This window comes from Rhizophagus irregularis, chromosome 31, assembly GCF_026210795.1.
Source record: "Rhizophagus irregularis chromosome 31, complete sequence".
Taxonomy (NCBI): Eukaryota; Fungi; Glomeromycota; class Glomeromycetes; order Glomerales; family Glomeraceae; genus Rhizophagus; species Rhizophagus irregularis.
Genome location: NC_089459.1, coordinates 2,133,857 through 2,156,405, shown reverse-complemented (window position 1 = coordinate 2,156,405; position 22,549 = coordinate 2,133,857). Strand labels below are relative to the sequence as shown.

Sequence of the window (22,549 nt, the reverse complement as noted above, 5' to 3'; positions counted from 1 at the left end):
TTTATTATTTTAGTAATATATGATTCCAATGTTTTAATCTATAAAGTTCGTTTTACAAGAATAAAAAAGTGATAATAAATAATTATTTGATTTATATTCCAAAATGTCTAAATCATAAAAATATGTCTGGAATTCGCATTCCTATCCCATACCAACAATGCTTAGACCTTTTCTCTTTAGTTCTTATTTTTTTATAATAAAACTATAAAAAATGGTTGTTGGCCATATTTTTATACTTTTCATTGTTTTTCGCTTCAATTGTTTAAATACCATTTAATACATTATCAGGTTAATATGCTGACAGATTTGTCTCAATTTTTGTAGATCGATTATTTAATAACTTTTCTATAAATCCATTTAAAGTTACTATCTTAATGCTACAGTATTTTTATTGTTGTTGGCGAAACTGCTTTCGAAATCCGAGATAGTTCGCCTAGTGAACTTCGAAACTATCCGAGATCTCCGAAACCCTAATTTGGAAATACTTTTGTAGATTATATTGAGACTATTAAATCGCGTAATTAATATTTAACTTCGGTCGGAAACTCGGAATTAAAAAATTTAATTTAGTGGTTTGGTTTAAGTATCAATTCTTTTGTTCGTTTAATTTTATTTATGAAATTTATTGTTTGAAATATTTATTCATTATCAGATATATTCGCGCAAAATTTTCAGGCCCTATAAATTTTATATAAAAGGAAAAATCCTTTGCTGATTAATTTAAAAAAAAATTATTTGTAATATACTCAATTTTAGATTTTACAAGCAACATAGTTTTATCATAATAGGTTTATTGATTTATACTTAATTTTAAATCTTATAAGCAACTTAATTTTTTTATTAATTTTATATAGAAACGATCTATACTGATAAGAATATAATCATAATGTTTATAAAAAAAATCGAATAACGTATTAACTAAGATAATTTGTTGACGTTAAAAACTTCTCTTATCTCTTTTATCCCTTATTGACTTATTGTTCATCAATGTAGAGTTCTTATTTAAATTATTTGTTTTTTTTAATGTTTTTTTCTTTTGTAATTCAAATAATGAGCATATTTTTCATTCTTAATTTTCAACATAATAAATAAGCGTATTTTTCATCCTTAAAACCTTAACATAATAATTAAACTTTTTTAATTCTTAAAGCGTAATCTTAAAATCTTATTTAAAAATTTTCTTAGTCTAAATCAAAAATTTGAAAGGGCCAAAGGGGATCTTTACAATGAGGCATTCTCATTTATGCACATATTGTACATTTCATTGAATATTTGGTCGTCTTCATTTACAGTTACTTCAGTTAAATGTGAAGTATCCGTTTCCTGATTGCTATCGAATACGGTTTGGAAATCTGGATAAGGAAGGATCGGCCTTTTTTTAATTTTTGTATTTGAATTTTGTGCTCTCAATTGTTCGAGATGATTTTCATAAGTGGCATAAAGTTCAAATGAATTTTTCAATTTATTTGGTAAGAACCTCCACAGCTCGCCAGCCTTTGCGGCTTTCTCTTGAGGTTTTAAATGAGGATATTCCTCATTTAATATTTTTTTATAAAACATACAAAATGTAATATACTTATTAGGCATTTTAGGACGATGAAGAATTGAACCTTCATCCCACTCTTGTTTTATACTCATGTTGAGGAATGATGAGTTTTTGTCCCGAGTTATAATAAAAAGAAGAAATCAAAAAGAAAAAACAGAAACGCGTTCATTTATTTATTATTAGTAAGCGAAAAATCAGTTAATTAATAAAATAGGAAATTTCATAAACAATAATTCTATAATTATATCAAGGAAAAAACGCGTTAGTTAAATTGCACTTTATTATCAACAAAAAGTTTTGGAAAAAGATCTTTCAAAAGTATGGCCTTTTAATTATAAAACTGTATGTTCTGAAAGAGGATGTATTATTTCGTCATCCATGCTTCATAGATTAAAAAATTAACAAAGTTCGATGTCACTCAAAGAAAGCAAATGAGGTCATTTAAATGGAATATGCACTTAATACAAAAGGTGATTTCTCAAATTTTATCTATATATTTCTAACAATTCAACATTCTAATCGGAGTGTGAATTAAAATCCAATCGGAGTGTTAATAGTGTGAAATATCTAAATATTTAAATAATTTGATCTTTAACAATGAACTTTTGATATGTTAGGATAAAATAACTGATTAATCAAGATCTCAGATTTATTTTTTTAGAAGTAGAGACTACTACAAAGACTTATTGACTGAAAAAGGAATCAACTTTTGTCCTACATAAACATCACAAATTTTTTCTAACTCGTGGTGGTGTTACTCCGATCAAAACGTGTTGATTTACCAAAAAAATCTTGGTATTTTTCAACATTGTCAATATTTCTTTTAAGTAAAAACGATTATCAGAAAATGCAGAAAATGGTAAATATATAGATAATGATTATGCGTAGTGCGGCGCAAGTATTGAATATGAAAAACGCCACTTTCGTGTACTCGTCCATATTAATCTAGAATGTTTTCATAATATTCAAAAAAAACTAGACTGTTATACAGGAATGTATATAATTAAAAAAAAAACGGAGAACTATTAAGCGCTTAATTTGTTCGCAATATTTTTAAATTATTTGGCTGAGTTTTTTTTTCCCTACAACTGTATTAACCGTAATTAAAATCATAAGAGATCCCACCATTAAACAATGATTAAAGAAATTTTTTATTTCCAGATTGAGACTGATCGACTGCAGATTTTGACCTGAAATGGTAAGAATCAAAAATAAACATACATTTTTGAAATTCGTGTAACTTATACCTATATTTATCAAAAGATATTGAATCAGTGGAGTACCCGCGATTTTAGTTTTGTTCTAATATGGATTATTATTAACTACCAGCCACCGCCACACAATTACCATTTTTATCATGTGCAGCATCTTTAGATGGGAGTACTGGAATATTGAATACCGGTGAATTTATCTAAATGACGTGGAATTGTAGGAAATAAGGACAAATACAAAAAAAAAGTACATAAAATAATCTTGCATTTATATTAACGGCCGAAATGAAAGAAACTTTACCAATCTTACTTAAAAACCGCAGGAACCGCAGCATAAATTCCGATAACTTTCATTCATTGTTTTATTAAAGATCAAAATATATCCAACATCTTTCTATATTTAAACAATTATAATTTTACTTTATATATTCTACGCGCTTGACTTTCTTAGAATGAAATTTCTTGCATATGGACGGAGTTATTGAAAAAATTATTACGTACATTACATTTAAATGCGTCTAATGTGTTTAAAGGGTGGATTAAAGAATATAAATTAAAAATTACTAAATTAAGAATACAGCAATCACGTCAAATGAAGATCAAATATTAAGATCTAGCATCAGATAACACATTATAAGCAAGAATATTTTAGGTAAAAAGATGAGGTATTCCAATTTTGTTTTTTATCCCTTTTTTTCCTTTTGTATAACTCCGGATCATCGGAGCTCTATACCGGACTGAATAGGTGATGAAATAAATTGACTTACAAAATTTATATTATCTTTCAAATATAAAGAAAATTAAATAAATATCCGTCGCGAAAAGATGAAATATCCTTCTGAAATTTTTCTTGTGCCTTTTTTTGAAAGAATCGCACTGCGCTTCAATTTCGTAATCTTTTTTTTCCTTTTGTATAACTCCGCATCGTCGGAGCTATACCCGAATAGGTGTCAAATAAATTGTTTACCAAATTTAATATTATCTTTCAATCTAAAGAATGAATGACATAATTAAATATCCGTCGCGAAAAGATGAAATATCCTTCTGAAATTTTTCTTGCGCCTTTGTTTTGAAAGGATCGCATTATGCTTAAATTTCGCAATCTTTTTTTTTTCCTTTGTAAAACTCCGCATCGTCAGATACCCGAATATGTCGTAAAATAAATTGCTTACAAAATTTAATATTATCTTTCAAATATAAAGAATATAAAGAAATTAAATTAATATCCATCGCGAAAAGATGAAATATCCTTTTGAAATTTTTCTTGCTCCTTTGTTTTGAAAAAATCGCATTGTGCTTAAATTTCGCAATCTTTTTTTTTCCTTTTATATAACTCCGCATCGTCGGAGCTCTATTTCCGAATATGTTCGTAAAATAAATTGCTTACATAATTTAATATTATCTTTCAAATATAAAGAATATAAAGAAAATTAAATTAATATCCGACGCGAAAAGATGAAATATCCTTCTGAAATTTTTCTTGTGCCTTTTTTTGAAAAAATTGCATTGCGCTTAAATTTCGCAATCTTTTTTTTTCCTTTTGTATAACTCCGCATCGTAGGAGCTCTATTTCCGAATAAGTGTCAAAACAAATTGCTTACAAAAATAATGAATGACATAATCAAATTTCTGTCGCGAAAAGATGATAATGATAAAGTTATTAAGAAACAAAAACAAAGATTCTTCTAAAATTTTCTTTGTGCGATTCCTTTTGAAAGAATTGCATTACGTTCAAATTTCGCAATCTTTTATTATTAAGTTTATTTTTAATCTACGTAATCAAAAAATTTTCTTATATAAAGAGAAAAAATCTCACCGTTATTCAAAAAAACACACATTTAGTTTTACATTGTTTTAAAATGATGGGTAAACCAAAAGCAAATAAGAACCATTCTAAATCCCGCACTCCAAACGCGTGGATATTGTTTTCTAACAACCATCATAACGGAAAAATTAGAAAACATGGGAGCAAGAATGTTAAAAGAACGGATTCTATGAAGTCCGCACAGATAGAGTGGGAAAATATGTCAAGCAATAAAAAATTAGATTTTTTTTTGCAAGGTGAAACTATCAAAGAACGAACACAAGTCGAAGAAGCAAACAAATACCTAGATGATAACGAAAAACTAACTCCAATTACGCACGACCGTTTTATTATTATAACACCGAATTATTATAAAAGACTACAAAAATCCAAAGAAAATAGAGTAAAAGAGAACAAAGTTTTCGGTGAATTTATTCAAGAAGATGCGTATATTTAAGAGGTAATAATTGTATATGAAAAGTTGTGTATTTCGTTTCCTTTTTTCTCTCTTTTATTTTCTAAAAAAAGTACATTTAAAGACGGGTTGAATATTTAAAGAATCTCGTATATTTGAAGAATCGTTCATTTCGTAATATTTGAAGAATCGTATATTATGCATATTCGAAAAATCGCGTATATTAAAGAATCACGTATATTTCGCATATTTGGGGAATCGTTTATTTCGAATACTTGAAGCATCGTATGTTTACGTACTGTACATTGAAGAATTGTGTATATTATAAGAATCGTGTATATTTGAAGAGCTGTTACGTTTCGAATATTTGAAGCATCGTATATTATGTATATTTGAAGCATCGTATGTTACGTATATTTGAAGAATCGCATATTTAAAGAGTTGCATATTTTCAAGAATCGTGTATTTCGTATATTCGAGAAATCGTGTATTTATTGTATAATCATGATAATCATGTTAAATTTACGTAATTTTAGCATCACGATAAATTATTTATTGTAACTATTTTAATTGTTTTTAAAATTAAACAAAATCAAGTAGATTAATTTAAACCAATAGTTCGCCACAGGGGATCTTGATAAGTCCACCATTACTTTTATCATATACAATATTTCCTCTAATTATAGATTTATGTACAACTCCAAAAATAGTATTACCAAGATATGGAGTTACTTTATTCTTAAAATGAATAAGTTCACTTGTAACCTATATGTTTTATTAGTAATTAAGATTTGTATGATTTTTTAATTAAGATTTTTTTAAGATTTTTTTAAGATTTTTTATAATTATAATAAAAAAAAATTATAAGATTTTACCTCAAATTTTTCTTCGGGATCCCAAATTACAAAATCAGCATCAAATCCTACTTTAATCTCACCTTTTCGATCATGTAATCCAACTTGTTTGGAAGTATTCTTTGATAACCAGGTTGACAATTGTTTAAAGCTGATCAAAAGAAAACAAATAATTTTAATCATAATCGCTTTTTTTTTTATTATTTAGAAAATTATTACTATTTATTACCTAACACCTCTATTTTTAGCTTCGGTCCATAATACAGGTAATCCAAATTGTAACGTTGAAATACCACCCCATGCTTTTATGAAATCTCTTTCTTCTTCTTTATCATCAAATTTCTTTAGGTCTGCCGTACAAGGTGAATGATCCGATACCACATAATCAATAGTTCCATCCAACAAAGCCTTATCATTTTTAAAAGATAAAACCCCATTATAAATTTTTTTTATTATTCCCTTTTCCTTAAAAAAAAGTAAATTTTACATACCTGCCAAAGTTTTTCTCGATTACTTTCTTCACGAATAGGGGGACAACATTTAAATTCAGTTTTACCATTAGGTATTTTTTCGGACGACAAACATAAATAATGAAAGCAAGTTTCTACGGTCAAATTAATTCCATCAGATTTGGCTTGTTGGATTAAAGGTATAGCATCTGAAGCAGATAAATGCACAATATGAGTTTTAACATTATTTTTATATTGTTTAGTAAGATCTATTATTAATGATATAGCATTTAATTCAAGTGATTGTGGTCTACTCAATAAAAATTTTTCATAATTATTTGGAGGAATTTGTTCATAATATTCTTTTGATTCTGTTTCAAGAATATTCGTATTACTTCCTTCCATTTCAGCATGAAACATTAAAAATGAATCTTGTCCCTAGAAAAGTTAATAAATTAATAAAATTAATTAATATTTTTTTTTTTCGGATTTTTTTTATGCGAATCTAATATTTTCTTATATTGTTCTTGCTAAATAATTAATGATAACATTACCTGTAACTTTTCAAAAGCTTTTCGAACATCTTGTTCATTTACACGAGGAAATTCATCGACTCCGCTATCTATCAAAAAGCCTTTGAATCCTTTTACACCTGCTTTTATTAATGGAACCAATTCATCCTATAAAAAAATTTTTTTCTTAAAAAAAAAAAAAAAAAATAGCCCCGAAAATATATTATAAAAAGCTGCGACAAACCTGGTTTCCAGGAATTACACCTCCAAAAAAACCGACATCTACCCAACACTTTCCTCTTGCCGCATTAATCTTTTCTTGTAAATTACTAACACTAGTAGTAGGAGGAATCGAATTTAATGGCATGTCAATTACGGTTGTTACACCACCTGATGAAATTTTTTATTAAAAAAAATATATTATTATATTACATAATTCATTGTGAATTAGAAAATAAATTTTTTATAAAAAAAAAAAATTGTTTACCGGCTGCAGCAGCTTTTGTCCCTGTTTCAAATCCCTCCCATTGGGTTCTACCAGGTTCATTTAAGTGCACATGAGCATCAATTACACCAGGCATAACAACGTTATTTCCAACATCCAGAAATTGTTCTTCATTGTAATCATTAATCGATAATTTATAAGGATGAATTTTAATGATTTTTCCTGTACTTTTATCAATTTCAATTGTACCAGGCGTAGGTTCAGTTGAATATGGTAAAATAATTCGAGAACTGCTAATAATCATTAAATTATTATTTTGATTAGATGCCATTTTAGTAAGAAAGAAGTTGTCAACTAAATGAAGAGCGAAATCAGGTTTAAGGGTGAACTATACTGAATTATGACGTTTATTTGTATCATAATTTTTAATATGAATTCATATTTAGATAAATTTGATACTATATTTGGAAATTTCTTTATGATGAGATGAAGATGATTTTTTTTTCTAACGATAAAATTAAATTAATAGTAACTTCAACCCTTCATGAATCAGTGGATTCACTATTTATATAGCAAATATTTACTGATTTACTATAGTTTCAACAGCGGTTTATATAATACACAGCAGCGGTTCAAATTGTTGTTAAACGCAGTGATGTGCTCCATTGAAACGTCATAAATCGTATATATATATATATATATATATATAGTCATAATTTCGATATCTGATCATATTTTATTCAATCTCAACATTTTAATTCCTTCGTCTTTCCAAACGTCCCTAACTCCTTCTTTCTTGGTCCTTGGGATTCTTCAATACAGCAGCGATTTCATTATATTCTTAAATATTGATTGGCCGTATTATAGCACCATTTCGATCACTAAACTAACTCTTAATTCGGCGATCGATCACATTGAGTAACGTGAACTTTTTTCTACTAACTTTCACTTTTATTCAATCGAACACAATTTTGGAAATGCTCTTCCTACCGATTTCATTCATTGTTAAATTCGAACTTAAAATATTTAAAATGTATAAAGTCCTACCTTGATTGGATTGTGATTTATCAGTTTTTGCCTTACATGATTTCTGAGTGAGAGTCTTTTAATACTGGAATATTTAAAATTATAAAGAAAATAATTACGCCACTACTGACTGTGGCAAATTAACAAAGGTTGCTAATCTATTAATTGGAAAATAAATTAGTCTTTTTAAATATGTCTTTACCGATCCCAAGTTAAAAAAAAAACATTATTTTTAAGTCCTTTTTTGCAATCCAAGAAAAAATAAAAAAGTCAAAATAGAATATAATAATTTATACCTAATTCACTCATACAATAATAATCAATGCTTAAATATTAAATTTGATTTAAGTAAAATAATGTTCAAAATTGAGAACTGTCGAAAAAAAAAGAAAAAGATTAAAAATTCAAAAGGCTGGTCTCAAAAATAGATAAATTAAAAAATTCCAAATAATACTGTATCTTTCACACAAAATTTCAAATTATGATTTAATTGTGCATGTTAAAACCCGAAAAAGAAAAATTTTTCTTTTTTCTTAAATGGTATTGTGGCAAAACGATTCCAAAATTGTCATATATTTTTTTTATTAGGTACCATGAAAATGGTAATTTCGCGGATCTTGGACCGAATTCTTTTGAGCCACAGCTAAATAGAAGATTAAATACGGTTATCTGAAAGTTCTTTGGAAAAACGAATGGCGTATTGTATTGTTTGTGTTGTATGTGCAAAATGACGAAGTAAGCCACGAACAAGGTGATAATCACACCTTTATTTGGTAATCAATACAAGAATGGTTTAATACAAGAATGGTTAAAAAATTTCATTATATCATTATCATCGAGCCGCTATTCTAATTGCCTTTTAAAGTGAAGGTTTGACAATTAGGGGAAAAAAAAGTTAAATTGTTACACACGTGTAAGACTGTGTAAAAAAAAAAAAGATTTTTCAAAGGATAATTACATCCATTACATTAGAACAAAGTAATTAAAAGGTTTTTATTTAAAATTCGAGTCTTCTTGTAATAAGAGATAAAATCTTTTCACCCATCCTTTGTTATTATGATATTTTTATGATATTAGATTTACTGCATATACTAGTATATTTAAAATATGCACATACCTAAAATTTAATTTAAAATAGTTAACAAAAAAAAAAAAAAAAATGTCGAATTCAAACCCTACAAAAAAATGTTTAAAAATAGCATTTATCACAAAAGCATTTTTGAAAATATTGATGTAATATTATGCTATATATTACAAAAGTCGATCATATCCAGTTAAAGTAATGAATTCTTACTCGACTAATTCGCTAACTTAATATGTCCAAAACAATAAACAACAATAAACAATACTAATAAATAACGAACGTTTGCTTCTATTTTTACATTGAAATTCTTTACTTGCAAATGTTTAATTTTTGAGGAAACTAGTTATAATTGAATCGATCTTTCTTTTTTTTACTCAACATTAATTAAATGCTGAAACAAATTTAAATTAAATTGACGGTTTAAACTTTTATACGAGAAGGATGAACATGTAAAGTGAAAATGAATCAATTTGATTGGCTGATAAAAATAAAACACGGAGTTATTATTTTGGTCAAATAGGGACAGAGTCACGTTTAATACACATAATAGGTAGATTTGTTCAACCCGAAAAAAAACAACGATTCATTAAAAAGGCGCCAAAACTGGTATTATTACAAGCATTGTACTCAATCTAGAACATCATTGAAAAAATTCGGGAATTAAACAACGAAGTGACCATTTCCATCCTATTTCTGTACTGTATTATTACAATAACAGCACTCTATATACCTTAATATTATAAATTTTAAATAAATACACAGGAATTACGAGACAATCCCCCAAAAATACAAAATAAAAAATAAAAATACAATTTTCTTAATTAAATAGTAAAATATCCTAATATAATTACAAAATACACTTATCTTGATAGATTAAACCTCGATCCAATTAAAAGTATTATATTAAAAAAAAAAAGACAATTTTTTTTTATCAACAAATTCTTTCACAAATAGAAATAACAATGCCTTTTACTCCTTCATCATTACAAACTTTCCCTGACGAAATTTTGCTCATGATTTTCTCGGAAGCAGATATTCCAACATTATTATCACTTAGTAATGTTTGTAAAAAATTTAGAAGATTATCAAACGTCTGCTTGGCTGATAAATTTAAAGAAGAAAACGTTGGTTTAAATTTAACTTTTGGACAAGAACATAAATTGCGTTCAAATGTTAAAATGGAATTTCATCACGTGGACGAAACTAATGGAAATTTTGTTTTTCAACCAAAAGAAGAAGACATCCAATTAAAATATTATCATTCACCGATGTTAAAAAGTCCAAAGATTTATAAAGTGGCTTTACATGACACCACACAAGCGATAACTCAAAAAGATGCAAATTTAATACAAAAATCGGTTGGATTTTCCGTGAAATCACGCGAAGGGAATCATCAAAAGATTCAATATGTTTATCGTACAGGTTATTTAAAGGTTCCTTTCAAGTTCATTTATTCAATTATTGATATACCTCCTGTCAATGATTCAAAATCAAGAGGTGGAGAACGTTGGGTAACTCCTTTATCATTTGAATGTCCTCCAAGTTTCTTTTATCCAAATGATGCTGCCGTTCATAGAATTTTTAAATCCATGATAAATTATAAACCTACCATCAAGAAACAACAACAATCAATCAAAAATTCTACCATTTCAAATACAACTATAAAACAAAAACAAATACAACGAACTTCTTTCAGTCAAGAACCTCAAGTATCACAAATTCAAGAACCAATTTTACAAATAGAAGTTATACACGAAAAGAAAAAATTATTTATGATGCCTTTGGTATCTTCAAGAAGATTTAATCTTGGCGCAAGAAGTTAAAAAACATTATAATTATTATTTTTCATTATTATTATTTTATTTTTATTTTTTTTATAGACAATTTTCTTTATTGAAAAAAAGACATTTATAAAAATAGACTTTTTCTTAAAATTCCCGGTGAATTTTAAAAAAGTAAATATGTAAATAATCAAATAATTCATTTATCACTATAATTTTTAATATCATTATGTATTCCATTTTAAAATAATACAATAAAATTTAAAAAAAAAATTTTTTTTTTCTTAAAAAAAAAACCCCAAACAAAAGAAGTTTCCCATTGTAAAAATTGGAAAAAAAAATGTGTATGGGAGCAAACAACCTAATTCGTTAATAATTTTTTGCGGGGTCTGGACTTGTCCTTTCTTGTCTTATTATTGATCCATTAATAATGAAGCCACTAAACCTGATATGGATTTTCATTTTTTTAGTTGTAGGAGTAACCTTTTATGAAAATATTAGTATACGAATTCATGAAGATGGGATTCAATAAAAGAAAAGAAAAGAAAAGAAAAAAGAATATGTAAAATAAGTGTAATTTCAATAGAATTTTGTTCTTTATACTTTGATAATGCCCAAGTAATATAATGAAAGTAATACAATTCGTAATTTGGATTTGATTAATATACAGTATTACTGTATTGGTGCATTTGGCATTTGCTGTTTCCTTGTCTATTTTTGAAACACTTGTATGTAATGATTACATAATAGGCCAACAAAATAAAATTCGTTTTCTTTTCACATATGAATAAATCTGCAAGGTATAAGCATTATGTCATTAATTTGATCTTTTATAATTACTACAATAAAACATCTTTGTTTGCCAATTTATTACCAAAATTAATATTACAATGAATTTTAATTAGATACATACCTCAAAAGATGTCGCTATTAATCGTTATTATCGTAAAAATTTTGAAAATGATGAATTCTTGAACTAATTATCTTAATGCTCTACTTTTATGAGCTTTATTGGACAATTAATAATTCAAATAAAAATGACAAATCAATTACAGTTTTATAAATATTTTTAACTGTAATTAATGATTCGCGTCGTATAATTACCTAAATTATTACAAAACCCTTTTTTAACAAACCAAAAAAAGATTAGTAATTGATTATATATTATAATAATCTATTTTCTGCGCGTAAAAATACGTCCGAATATTTTTACTTTATTATGAACCCAATAGTTATGCATTGTATTAACCGTGCGGAATACATGCTGTGATTCAAACTGTCATGAAATCAAAAATTATGTTACTTCTTATTATTGGAGAAGAAAAATTCGTGAAAAGTTGATCCCGACGATTGACCAACCAAAAATGGTATATTATAAACTTTGTGTTATTTTAAACTGAAATTCTTATTTAGTAAACCGTTTCCATAATTTTCGGTACCCAAGTGATTCACTCCTGCCTTAATCAATTTGAAACAAGAATTTATTTGGTTTTATTACGTAGGACCATAATTAGGGTCAGGGAATCGGGTATTATCTAAAAGGGAAGACCTACAATGGTTATTTGGTTCATTGACCTCATTAAGTTTCGGGTGCAATAATTTGTATACGTTGCTAAATACATATTTATAAAAGATCTTCACAAATTATTAAAGTGGCAAATGATAATTTTCATATCACGTAATTTAATATATTGATTAGGTAAAAATATCGGTCACTCTTATTTAAAAGATCGGCATGATCCTAATAGACTAAAAATATTAATTATATTTTTTAAATTTAGTTCATTTTTAAATTTTAATAAAAGATTTCTCTACTACATATAAAATGCAATTCCCCTTTATTTAGTTTATATTACGCATTGGTAACTCTAATTTAATATTTTTTTATTTCAAATATACTATTTCAACCCAAAAATATAATCTATTAATAAAATTGGTATATTTTCAAAACAATGAAAAAGTTTGGTTATGTGAAATTTAATTAATAAAATTTTACTATGTGTATGAGAAGAAAAATTATACGTGTAAGATGTCAAATATAATAATGATTGAATAAGTCATATTCTTTAAAATTATTAAAGAATATAAAAAAAAAAATTAAATAAATTCTTTAATCACAAATTTTTATGGATTACTCTTATTATAAATAGAATTTTATTATAGAAAATCTTTATTTTTATCCAAATTAAAAAAAATCAAATTAAAATAAATTGCAATGATCCTTTACAAATAATAGCTTAAATTTAATATTATTAATAAGTAAATAAATATCAAGAACTTGTTATTGTAATAAAAATTTGTATATAAAAAAAAATACTAAAAATTATTTATCAAGTTTAATTTATATCAAAATTAATAAATTTGATCAATTTTTATAAATATGTTATGAAATATTATTAACTATATTTTAAATTAATTATCTTAATTCTTAAATTATCATAATAACTTATTAATATTTAATAGTAATTACTAATTAATATTAATAGCAAATTAATATTGAATAATATATATATAAATGTAATAAGTAAAAATTATTTTACAAAAAGCTCATATATTGATAGTATTTTTAACCTATTTATAATGGTATTAATAAAAAAAATTAACTGACAGATAATTAGAACTAAGAAATTATACAATTTATTTTCATTTTAGTTACTATTTATTGACATATAATTATATAAGAAATTTTTTTATAAATTTCATTATTAAACATCTTTTTTATTATAAAGAAAAGTTGTTGAAACTGATAAAATAAAATAAACTTTTTCAAATTTTTTTTACCAAAATTAATAGTATAATATATAACATAAAAAACATTAAAAATAATATTTAATATTAACTATATTAAATATTATGTGATTTGTAAAACAAGTAAATTAATTTCTTAATGATAACACTTTTTTGGATATTTTATTAAAAACTATTTTAGCAAAAATTTTTTGTTATATATGTATATATAATAAAAATAACTTTCAATAAAATGTATCAGAATTTACATTTCTTTAAAATAGTACAGCTCAAGCATTTTAATCACATCAAGCCTTAAACCCTAATTTTATTTAAATGGTCATAAGATTTTTTTTAAAAAAATATTTTTTTTAAATACTCATCATAATAGATTAAACCAATCACATGACCGTGCTAAAAATTAACTCAGAAAGATCATCGGCTGTGAGTACGTTCTATTAATATAAAATCCAAATTAAATAAGCAGAAAGAGAGAAAGACGTATCTAATTGCATAATAGTCATGTTTTTACTAAAAATACTTATTATTTTATATTATTTATTGAACAATGTATTATTATTTATGTAAGTGTAAAAGTTTACAAATAAATTCAAAACATCTAATGATAATTTAATAACTTCGCCAATATAAAACACATCAAATACATCATTAAACAGTTTTAAAACAAAAAATATCAATTATGAAAATTCGCATGATTCTAATTGGCTGAACGATAATTTATTATATATATTTTTTTTGATCTTTCTTTACGAATATAGCTCTCTATTTGTTTTTTTATGCACAGTACAGTTTAATATCTTACAATACTATATTACTTCAATTCCTGCTGGAATTGAGTGAATTTTCGATCACATAATATATTATTAACGTATTATAACAATTAATCAAGTTGGTATTGTATCTTTAAAAAAATAAGCATTAACTCAAGAAATAATAATCCCATAAATTATATACCAAATAATCCAACAAAAGTAATACAATCTTTCGTATTTGTTTAATTTTCTAAAGCATTTTTTACATTATCATCCTCCATCAATAATTCATAAGCTTCTCTAAAGTCAACTTCTGCAGATCTCCAAGCGTAGCTAGCAATATAGACAATATCTTGTGTCAATTGCGGATCATTAGAATTATTGATCAAATTTTTCAGTACGAGATAAAATAAAAGAAAAGATGGATCATTTTTAAATTCTTTAGATTTTTTATATTGATAAAGAAGAGTATATGCTTGGGAGGATGTGGGTACTGGAATGGTGAATGTAAAATTATTGAATCTTACTACTGTTGTCATATTTTGGTTTGAATCCCGGTTTGTTTGAGAAAAATAATTTGAACACAAAGCATAAAGAGTCTTTAAACAACACATTTTTCTCACAGAATTTGGATCTAGGGTAAAAGTTTAATTATGGTTGATAGTTATGCTGTTTTAGCTATAAAACAAATTACTTACCCGATCTTTTATAAAATTTTTGTTATATATATATTTATACGTTATTTAAATTTTCTCATTAATCTTTCGAGAAACTATAATAACATTACAAAGACATTTTCCCAATTGAGTTAATTAGAGCTAGCATTATTATAAGGATAATATGATTAGTATCTTAGCGCATCAGTCATTTTAACGACCAGATCGCGTAAATTCCGTTATTATTAACGATGAACAATAAAATCACAAAGGATTTAGGAGGAATTATTCGTTTAATTATTAGAATATATCTATGGTTTAGATCGAATGTTTTCGTTATTGTTTGGTCATTCATAATGTTTTGTTAGACGTTTCATATTAGCCAATTTATGAGATTTTTATTGGATAAATACTGAAATACTGACCCATGTCAGTCACTCTTTGTATCGCTAAAGATATCCCTATTAGGTTATTAAGTTTTTCAAGAAACCAATAATAACAAGAATTAAGGCTCAAATGTATATTGAACATTACAAAAAGTATTTCCCAATTGAGTTAAGTTAACAATCAAGATATATATTCTCGGCGTAAGAAGTTTCACGCGTAATAATATTCAAACCATTTTCGTGATATTAAATAAATCATTGCCAGTTTTGGTTTATTATTAACAAACAATTAACAGATATTATTAAGATACAAATCTGTTAAAATATTATTATATTTATAAGGATTTATCGTATCTTTATTTGTTAATTTCTCTTGTCTAAAACGATTAAGTTCACAATATTCGTAACAATCGGATTCAAAATCTCATGCTTCCAAATTCATAAGAATATAAATATTTTTTAAATTGTTCTGAAATTCATTAAAGAAAATCAATATTATTGCTCGATTATGATTGGATAATATATTGTAATCCATTTCAGTTAGGTGTAAAACTCAAAATCCTGATTTGTACTATTTGTCTGATCGCGGAAACAATGATCAAATAATAATTACTTAATTTCTTAATTTATCTATACTGTATTATTACTTGCATAGTACGTCAATTATTTCATCATTTTTGTAAATGAATCGTTAATCTTGAATTTATAAAGTTTTATTATCTAATTCAAAGAGAATCACGCACCATTAATTTCTCAATTCCTAAAAGGCAATCTCGAGTGTCTTTTTTTATTATCGATTACTGCAAAAAAATGTCCTTTGCAAGGAATAAAGAGTAGATGGTGCGTGACCATTTGATTTCGTTATCTGTTATGTAATAATTATAACGTGAAATATTGAAACCATAACAACTCCAGGCAAAACCGTTCCTATCCACATCGTTTATTTTAAAAAAAATTTAGCTTTAATTCGATCTTTATTAAAATTTTACTAAAGGACTAAAGGTTATTATATGAATTACAATAATAATCTTTCCTATTTCCTATAATAAATTGTCTTTCAACAAAGTATTTAGGTTCTATTTATACTTTATTGGTTGGGTGCCAGCGCTGCAAATATCAGCCTATTTTTTTATTTAATTTTAACACAGATAACTATTTATTTGAGCATAGCGCACTTTCTTTTATCACCATATCGATCACTTTGCATAAAAATGATTTGTTACCTTTAATATTTTAATTTAAAAGCGCCACAAAAAGTTTAATGGCAAAACCAAAAATGTATTCGATACTTTAGGACTTTCTTTAATACCATACAAAACAATTTGGATATACTGTATGGGAGGCCGAGATAATAATTTAAATCAACATAAAAATAATAAAATGCAAAGACGACACTGAAATGAATTTGCAATGCGCGAAGTGAGGTGAGTTCGTCAAGCAATTCCTGTTCACGACTTGAAGAGGTGGTTATTACTGGTGGTTCGACTAGGACATGAATGTGCCTCTTAGCAGATTTCTCAGACCAGTAGTCTTCTATTTCTCTTGTTGCTAACAATTTGTGATCGTCAGAAATTTCTACTTTCCAAAGCTTGAGCTTGTCTGCAGGAAAACTATCGAACTCTGGTGCCTTTTTCACCTTAATAGCATCCTTGAGCTCTCTAATAGGTTCCGTCTCTACTTATTTTAACAGAGAAAGCATTCGCGGTTGTATTACCTTTGACGAGACAGAATAAAGTGATAGACATTTCAAGTTATATAGTATTTTTTGCGAAATTTTACTGGTGGAAACTAGCGTACGTGAGGACAAGAAGTAATGAAAAAAAATTGATGATTTAGCTAGAAATTATTCTGCTGTCGTTATCGATTTAGTCGCACAGTGATTTACTTCCGCGGTGATACTGGGGAATGCATGAAATGTATGGCACGCCAGGCTGGACAGATGTTTAACGTAAAAGCTAAATCATTTGACGTTAACACCATATCATTTGACTTTGGAGTACAAAGCATTTGGCGTTAAATATAAACCATTTGTCATTAATTCCCAAAGCATTTGCCATTAATTCCAAAGTATTTGCAAATCTATAAACAAATTTCCTATAAAGGAAATAGGATTTCACGTGACTTTTAAAAAGAAAATTATTACTTAAATTGCACCATTTGAATTTTAACCAAATATGGAAAATTATTTTCATATCGCCAAACTGTTTGACAGTATTGGCAAAGAATTTAACTATAAAGTCAAACAGTTTGTCGGTACAGCAAATCATTTGAATTTCGCAGTTAACCTTAAACGTCAAATGATTTAGCTTTTACGTCAGTCCGGCGTGCCATAGAAATGAAGCTAAAAATATCATTTTCCTGATAATCTCAATCTATTTTTTCTTGATCTTTACGACTAAATCGGTATACTTTCAACTCCTAATTTATAAGCCACAATAAAAATTTTCACACGTACATACATATACATTAACAGTTATAATTTTATTATTTAAGGTCGCCAAAAAAAAAATATAATTTTATAAATTTTTTGAATAAAAATTTATTCACGTGATATGGATAACGAAGAATTTGAAACTAAGAAAGATATTGAAATTATAATTCCTCCAGAAGCAGAGGATAAAGCAGAAAAATTTATAGAGAACGATGATGCAAAAGATCATATGAAAGCAATTGATGAAATAGAAAAATATGTGAAAACGACCGATGATACAAAAGAGCATATGAAACATAGGAAATCAATTGATTATATTTTTGTTTCTCAATACATGTATGATACTGACAATGAAGAATATGATCCAACTCTCGATGCTTATGTTGTTACTTTTAGTAAAAATGATAATTCAATTCTTGGATGGCGCGTCAACGTTGAAAAGGGTGAACAACCACCCGACAATGTTTACTTTCAACATGATCGACTTAAAGAGCTCGACAAAATAGAATCATTTATACTATGTAAAAAAATATTGGTATTATTTTATCGTACGAAGGGAAATGATAGAAGTCATTGTAGGTATTTATTTTGACGCAAACAATAGGAATTTGATTTTATGCTTAATTAATAATTTATATCGTAATTGTAGTTATTATCGATTTAAATAATAATCGTGCTAGTGATCGATTTCTTAAGCTAAAGAATGATTATGTTAATTATGTTAATGAAAATTCTATTGGATTCCTTCCGAATGGTGATTTAATTCAAGCGAAAGTTTATAATAATCGCAATAACTGCAAAATTTACAAGTATTGTTTTACAAATAAGCCAAATAATACTGCTTCTCGGGAATATTCTCAAATTTATGATATAGAAGATCTTGAAAATTTAAAGAAATGTACTCATATAAAGTGTAATATATGCCGGACAAAGTTATTTCTATTTGTTAAGCAAAAGAATAAATCGTTAATACTTCAATTTGATTTATTGACAATGACTTTAGATAGGCAATACATTTTTAATTGCAAAATAGCTTTAGGGATTCCTACTACAGTAATAAATAAAAGTCAAACATTGTGTGCGATAACGATGTCAAATTATGTTTGCATATTTTCAATGGAAAGTGGAGTGTTGATTTCAGAATTTCATGATGATGGTTGGTATTACTTTTACAATACTTACAGTATATTTTTGATATGATGAATTTTTTATATATTCTAATTATAACTTATTTGCAGTTTATATTCCAATAGAATTCATAACTTTGAAAAATGGTTTTGAAGGATTAATTATCAAAAGTGGGTCTGATAAAAAATATAGACTTATAGATCCTTATCAACTTTTTGATACAATCGAAACTAACGAATCTATTGATGACAAAAATGTGATAACTCAATTAAACAGAAAAGTTTCTATTCGTAACAATAATGTTTGTATCACAGATATCACAGGGTTAGACGAAAATTTAGTTCAACAAACCAAGACTAGTTTTTATACTTTATCTACCTTTATATTTATACAAAAAATGCTTAAAGATATCATCAAAGAGGTCATCAAGGATGTACCAAAAAGTGAGATTGAAATTAAAGATGGAACTCGTGTAGTTCTTGAGAGTAATCATATTATAAAAATCGAACATAATGGCGTTACTTCAGTATATAAAACTAATTCTTATATACTTTCATTAAATCTATTATATAACCAGTATTTGGTTCAAATAGATACGAGTGGAATCAGAATCTTAAACGATTTTGGTAAACCAACCTTGAGTTGTCGATACTATTGGTATAATGATGAATGGAATGAAAAATTCGAAAATTCTTTAAATAATAAGAACGATATTAAATTTATCAATGATTATATTCCGTTTATTAAAAAAGTTTTAGCTAATGAGTTTAATGATTCGAAATCCTCAATACCATGCTCAAGATTTTTTGTTTCACGCAAACAAATTGATACTTTTAGATATGATTTTAAAGGTATTATAAATGATACGCTAGCATTATCAAAATTTGGATCAGAAATATTAAATATAGCAATTAATGATAGAAACGATGATATTGTTCAACATATTCTTGATCAAACTTTCGAATCAATTAAAAATAATCACAATTACATGGCATCGTTGCCTTTTGTTAGTTTAAATTTACCTAAATTATGTAATTGTCCTGATTTCTTAATCAAATTTATCACACGCACATCTTTTTTATTATCTCCTGCTTGTAATGCCATTAAAAGGTCAACAAATACTTCACTTTATTCACATTTAAGTATCCGCATTAAAAAACCAAGTCTGGGCAATGATTATTTTAAGTCTATATCTTCATTTTTTAAAAGTTTAATTCAGAATTTAAGGATACAGGAAGAAGTCCAAACAATCAGTTTCATTGTTCCTTTTCCTCAAATCTGTGTATACCAAAATCATAAAAATCATAAGACTGAAAATAAGCACACCAAAAGTAGTCGTGGCATCAAACATAATGATGATGAGACTGAAAATAATCAAGATACAAAAGAAGAAAAAGATCACAAGACCGAAAATAATCATAGTACCAAAAATGGCCCAAATAATATTTGGAATGAATTTTTATATAAACAAAAATCTGTTCTCTTTTGTAATATAGATAGCAATCATTTTTATAATTGGTGGAATTTTGCTGCAATTATAGATTATAAGTGGAAAACTTTTGGATGGATTTATTATTATTTGATTTGGATGTTTTATACAATTTTTTATATTTTTTATGCATTAGCTTCTACATTAGATCATAATTTTATCTCTAATTTTTATCGTGGGTTGCTTTTCATAATTTCAATTTTACTTGGGTTCATTCATTTATATTTTGAATTTCAACAATGTTTATGGAAAACAAAAGAATATTTTAATGATCTATGGAATTTATTTGGTAAGTAATATTTATTTAATAGTTGCTCTGCATTTAAAACACAATTAACTTAATTTATTTAATAGATGTTGGAGCTTATCTTTTACCCATTATAGTGTCTATATATTGGCTTATTAATAAAAGTCAACTCCTTTGGCTTATAGCAATATCTCTTATATTATTAAGTTTCAAATTTTTATTATTTTTTAGAGTATTTAAATCATTTGGGATTTATTTTGCTATAATAATTGGTGTTGCAAAAAAAGTTTTTCCATTCTTGGTAGTCTTATTTTTTATTGTACTTGGATATTCTCACGCATTTTTTATTATTTTAAGATCTACAGAAGTTAATGATGATAATGATCCAAGAAATCTTGCAACTAAATATTATCTTGCTAATTCAAATGAAATTACAAATAACACTATAACATTAGTACAACCTCCTGATTCTAATACTAATTTGTTTAATTGGTTTCCTACTTCACTTTTAGCAGTATATAAACTTATTACTGGTAATAATTTACTTTTTTATTTACAAACCAATTTCTTTTGTAATAAAATATTTTAATAACTTTTTGATATAATTATAGGTGATTCTGGATCTTTATCACCATGGACTTATCGTGAAAATCATACAATGTCAATCTTATTAATTACCTTTACATTTTTTACAGTAATTTATCTTATGAATTTATTTATTGGATTGCTCAATTTAGCGATTGATGATTATAACAATGAAGAAGAATTTTTACTTCAAAAAGCAAAGGTAATTTCTTTTTTTTTTATTTTAATTATATTAGCAAATTTTTTACTAATTACACTTTATTTTTTTTTAAAGATAATTGTGGAAATTGAATTATTTTATATGTTATCCTCTCAGAAATATAATAAAAATTGGTTTCCAGATTGGATGTAAGTATTTATCTATTAATATTAAAATTTGCCAGTTATTGTATATTATTATTAACTATATTTTATTTTAGTTATTATGATATACCTGTTACTGAAGTTCGTAAATTAATTAATGCAATTAATAATAATAAGACTGAATTTGATTATTTTCCATTTATCAGTAAAGAATTGAAAGAATTAGTAGCAATTAATGATGAAATTAGAGAAGAAAATTCGAAGGAAAATAAAACAAAAAATGAAATTAAAGAAGAATTAAAACAAATGAAAAAAATATTAAATGATATGATTAAAAGTTTAAATATTGATAAAGATAAAATCAAAGAAGATAATAATGGTGTAATTGAAAAAATTAATTCATAATATAATACAGTCAACTCCCTCTATAGTCACTCCCGTTATAGTCACATTCTACTATATAGTCACACCAGTTGAATGTTCAAAACACTTATTATTAAAATCTATCCTATATAGTCACAATCTATCATAAATACTATCACACCTATCCTCAAAAATCTTATATTAAAAAGAACCGTTTATAATCACAGTTATATAAAGAATATATTAAATAACTTGGCATCTAATAATCGTACAAAGATGTATCATAGCTTGTTAGAATCATCTCACTGAGACGAATCGAATGGTGGTAGTTTTA

At 26.0% G+C, this 22,549-nt stretch overlaps 6 protein-coding genes across 6 annotated transcripts; 3 read left to right on the top strand and 3 right to left on the bottom strand.

Annotated features, from left to right (window-relative positions):
* Nucleotides 1-1,221: 1,221 nt before the first annotated feature.
* Nucleotides 1,222-1,638, bottom strand: OCT59_022596 (uncharacterized protein; the record flags this gene model as incomplete). Its single annotated transcript, XM_025310548.2, has 1 exon — nt 1,222-1,638. One exon carries the CDS (start codon nt 1,636-1,638, stop codon nt 1,222-1,224), a length of 417 nt encoding a protein of 138 aa, XP_025181217.2.
* Nucleotides 1,639-4,616: 2,978 nt separating this feature from the next.
* On the top strand, nt 4,617-5,018 carry OCT59_022595 (uncharacterized protein; the record flags this gene model as incomplete). Its single annotated transcript, XM_025325411.2, has 1 exon — nt 4,617-5,018. One exon carries the CDS (start codon nt 4,617-4,619, stop codon nt 5,016-5,018), a length of 402 nt encoding a protein of 133 aa, XP_025181218.2.
* A 564-nt stretch (nt 5,019-5,582) lies between these two features.
* On the bottom strand, nt 5,583-7,567 carry OCT59_022594 (uncharacterized protein; the record flags this gene model as incomplete). Its single annotated transcript, XM_025316116.2, has 7 exons — nt 5,583-5,741; nt 5,852-5,981; nt 6,060-6,238; nt 6,322-6,717; nt 6,834-6,959; nt 7,036-7,181; nt 7,279-7,567. 7 exons carry the CDS (start codon nt 7,565-7,567, stop codon nt 5,583-5,585), a joined length of 1,425 nt encoding a protein of 474 aa, XP_025181219.1.
* Nucleotides 7,568-10,308: 2,741 nt separating this feature from the next.
* Nucleotides 10,309-11,694, top strand: OCT59_022593 (uncharacterized protein; the record flags this gene model as incomplete). Its single annotated transcript, XM_025316117.2, has 1 exon — nt 10,309-11,694. One exon carries the CDS (start codon nt 10,309-10,311, stop codon nt 11,167-11,169), a length of 861 nt encoding a protein of 286 aa, XP_025181220.1. The 3' UTR covers nt 11,170-11,694.
* Nucleotides 11,695-14,869: 3,175 nt separating this feature from the next.
* OCT59_022592 (uncharacterized protein) lies at nt 14,870-15,241 on the bottom strand (the record flags this gene model as incomplete). Its single annotated transcript, XM_066144873.1, has 1 exon — nt 14,870-15,241. The coding sequence occupies one exon, from the start codon at nt 15,239-15,241 to the stop codon at nt 14,870-14,872; it is 372 nt and encodes a 123-aa protein (XP_066006291.1).
* Nucleotides 15,242-18,221: 2,980 nt separating this feature from the next.
* Nucleotides 18,222-22,257, top strand: OCT59_022591 (uncharacterized protein; the record flags this gene model as incomplete). Its single annotated transcript, XM_066144872.1, has 9 exons — nt 18,222-18,675; nt 18,750-19,256; nt 19,354-21,006; nt 21,072-21,102; nt 21,322-21,497; nt 21,576-21,608; nt 21,702-21,751; nt 21,824-21,897; nt 21,969-22,257. 9 exons carry the CDS (start codon nt 18,222-18,224, stop codon nt 22,255-22,257), a joined length of 3,267 nt encoding a protein of 1,088 aa, XP_066006290.1.
* Between the last annotated feature and the right edge of the window lie 292 nt (nt 22,258-22,549).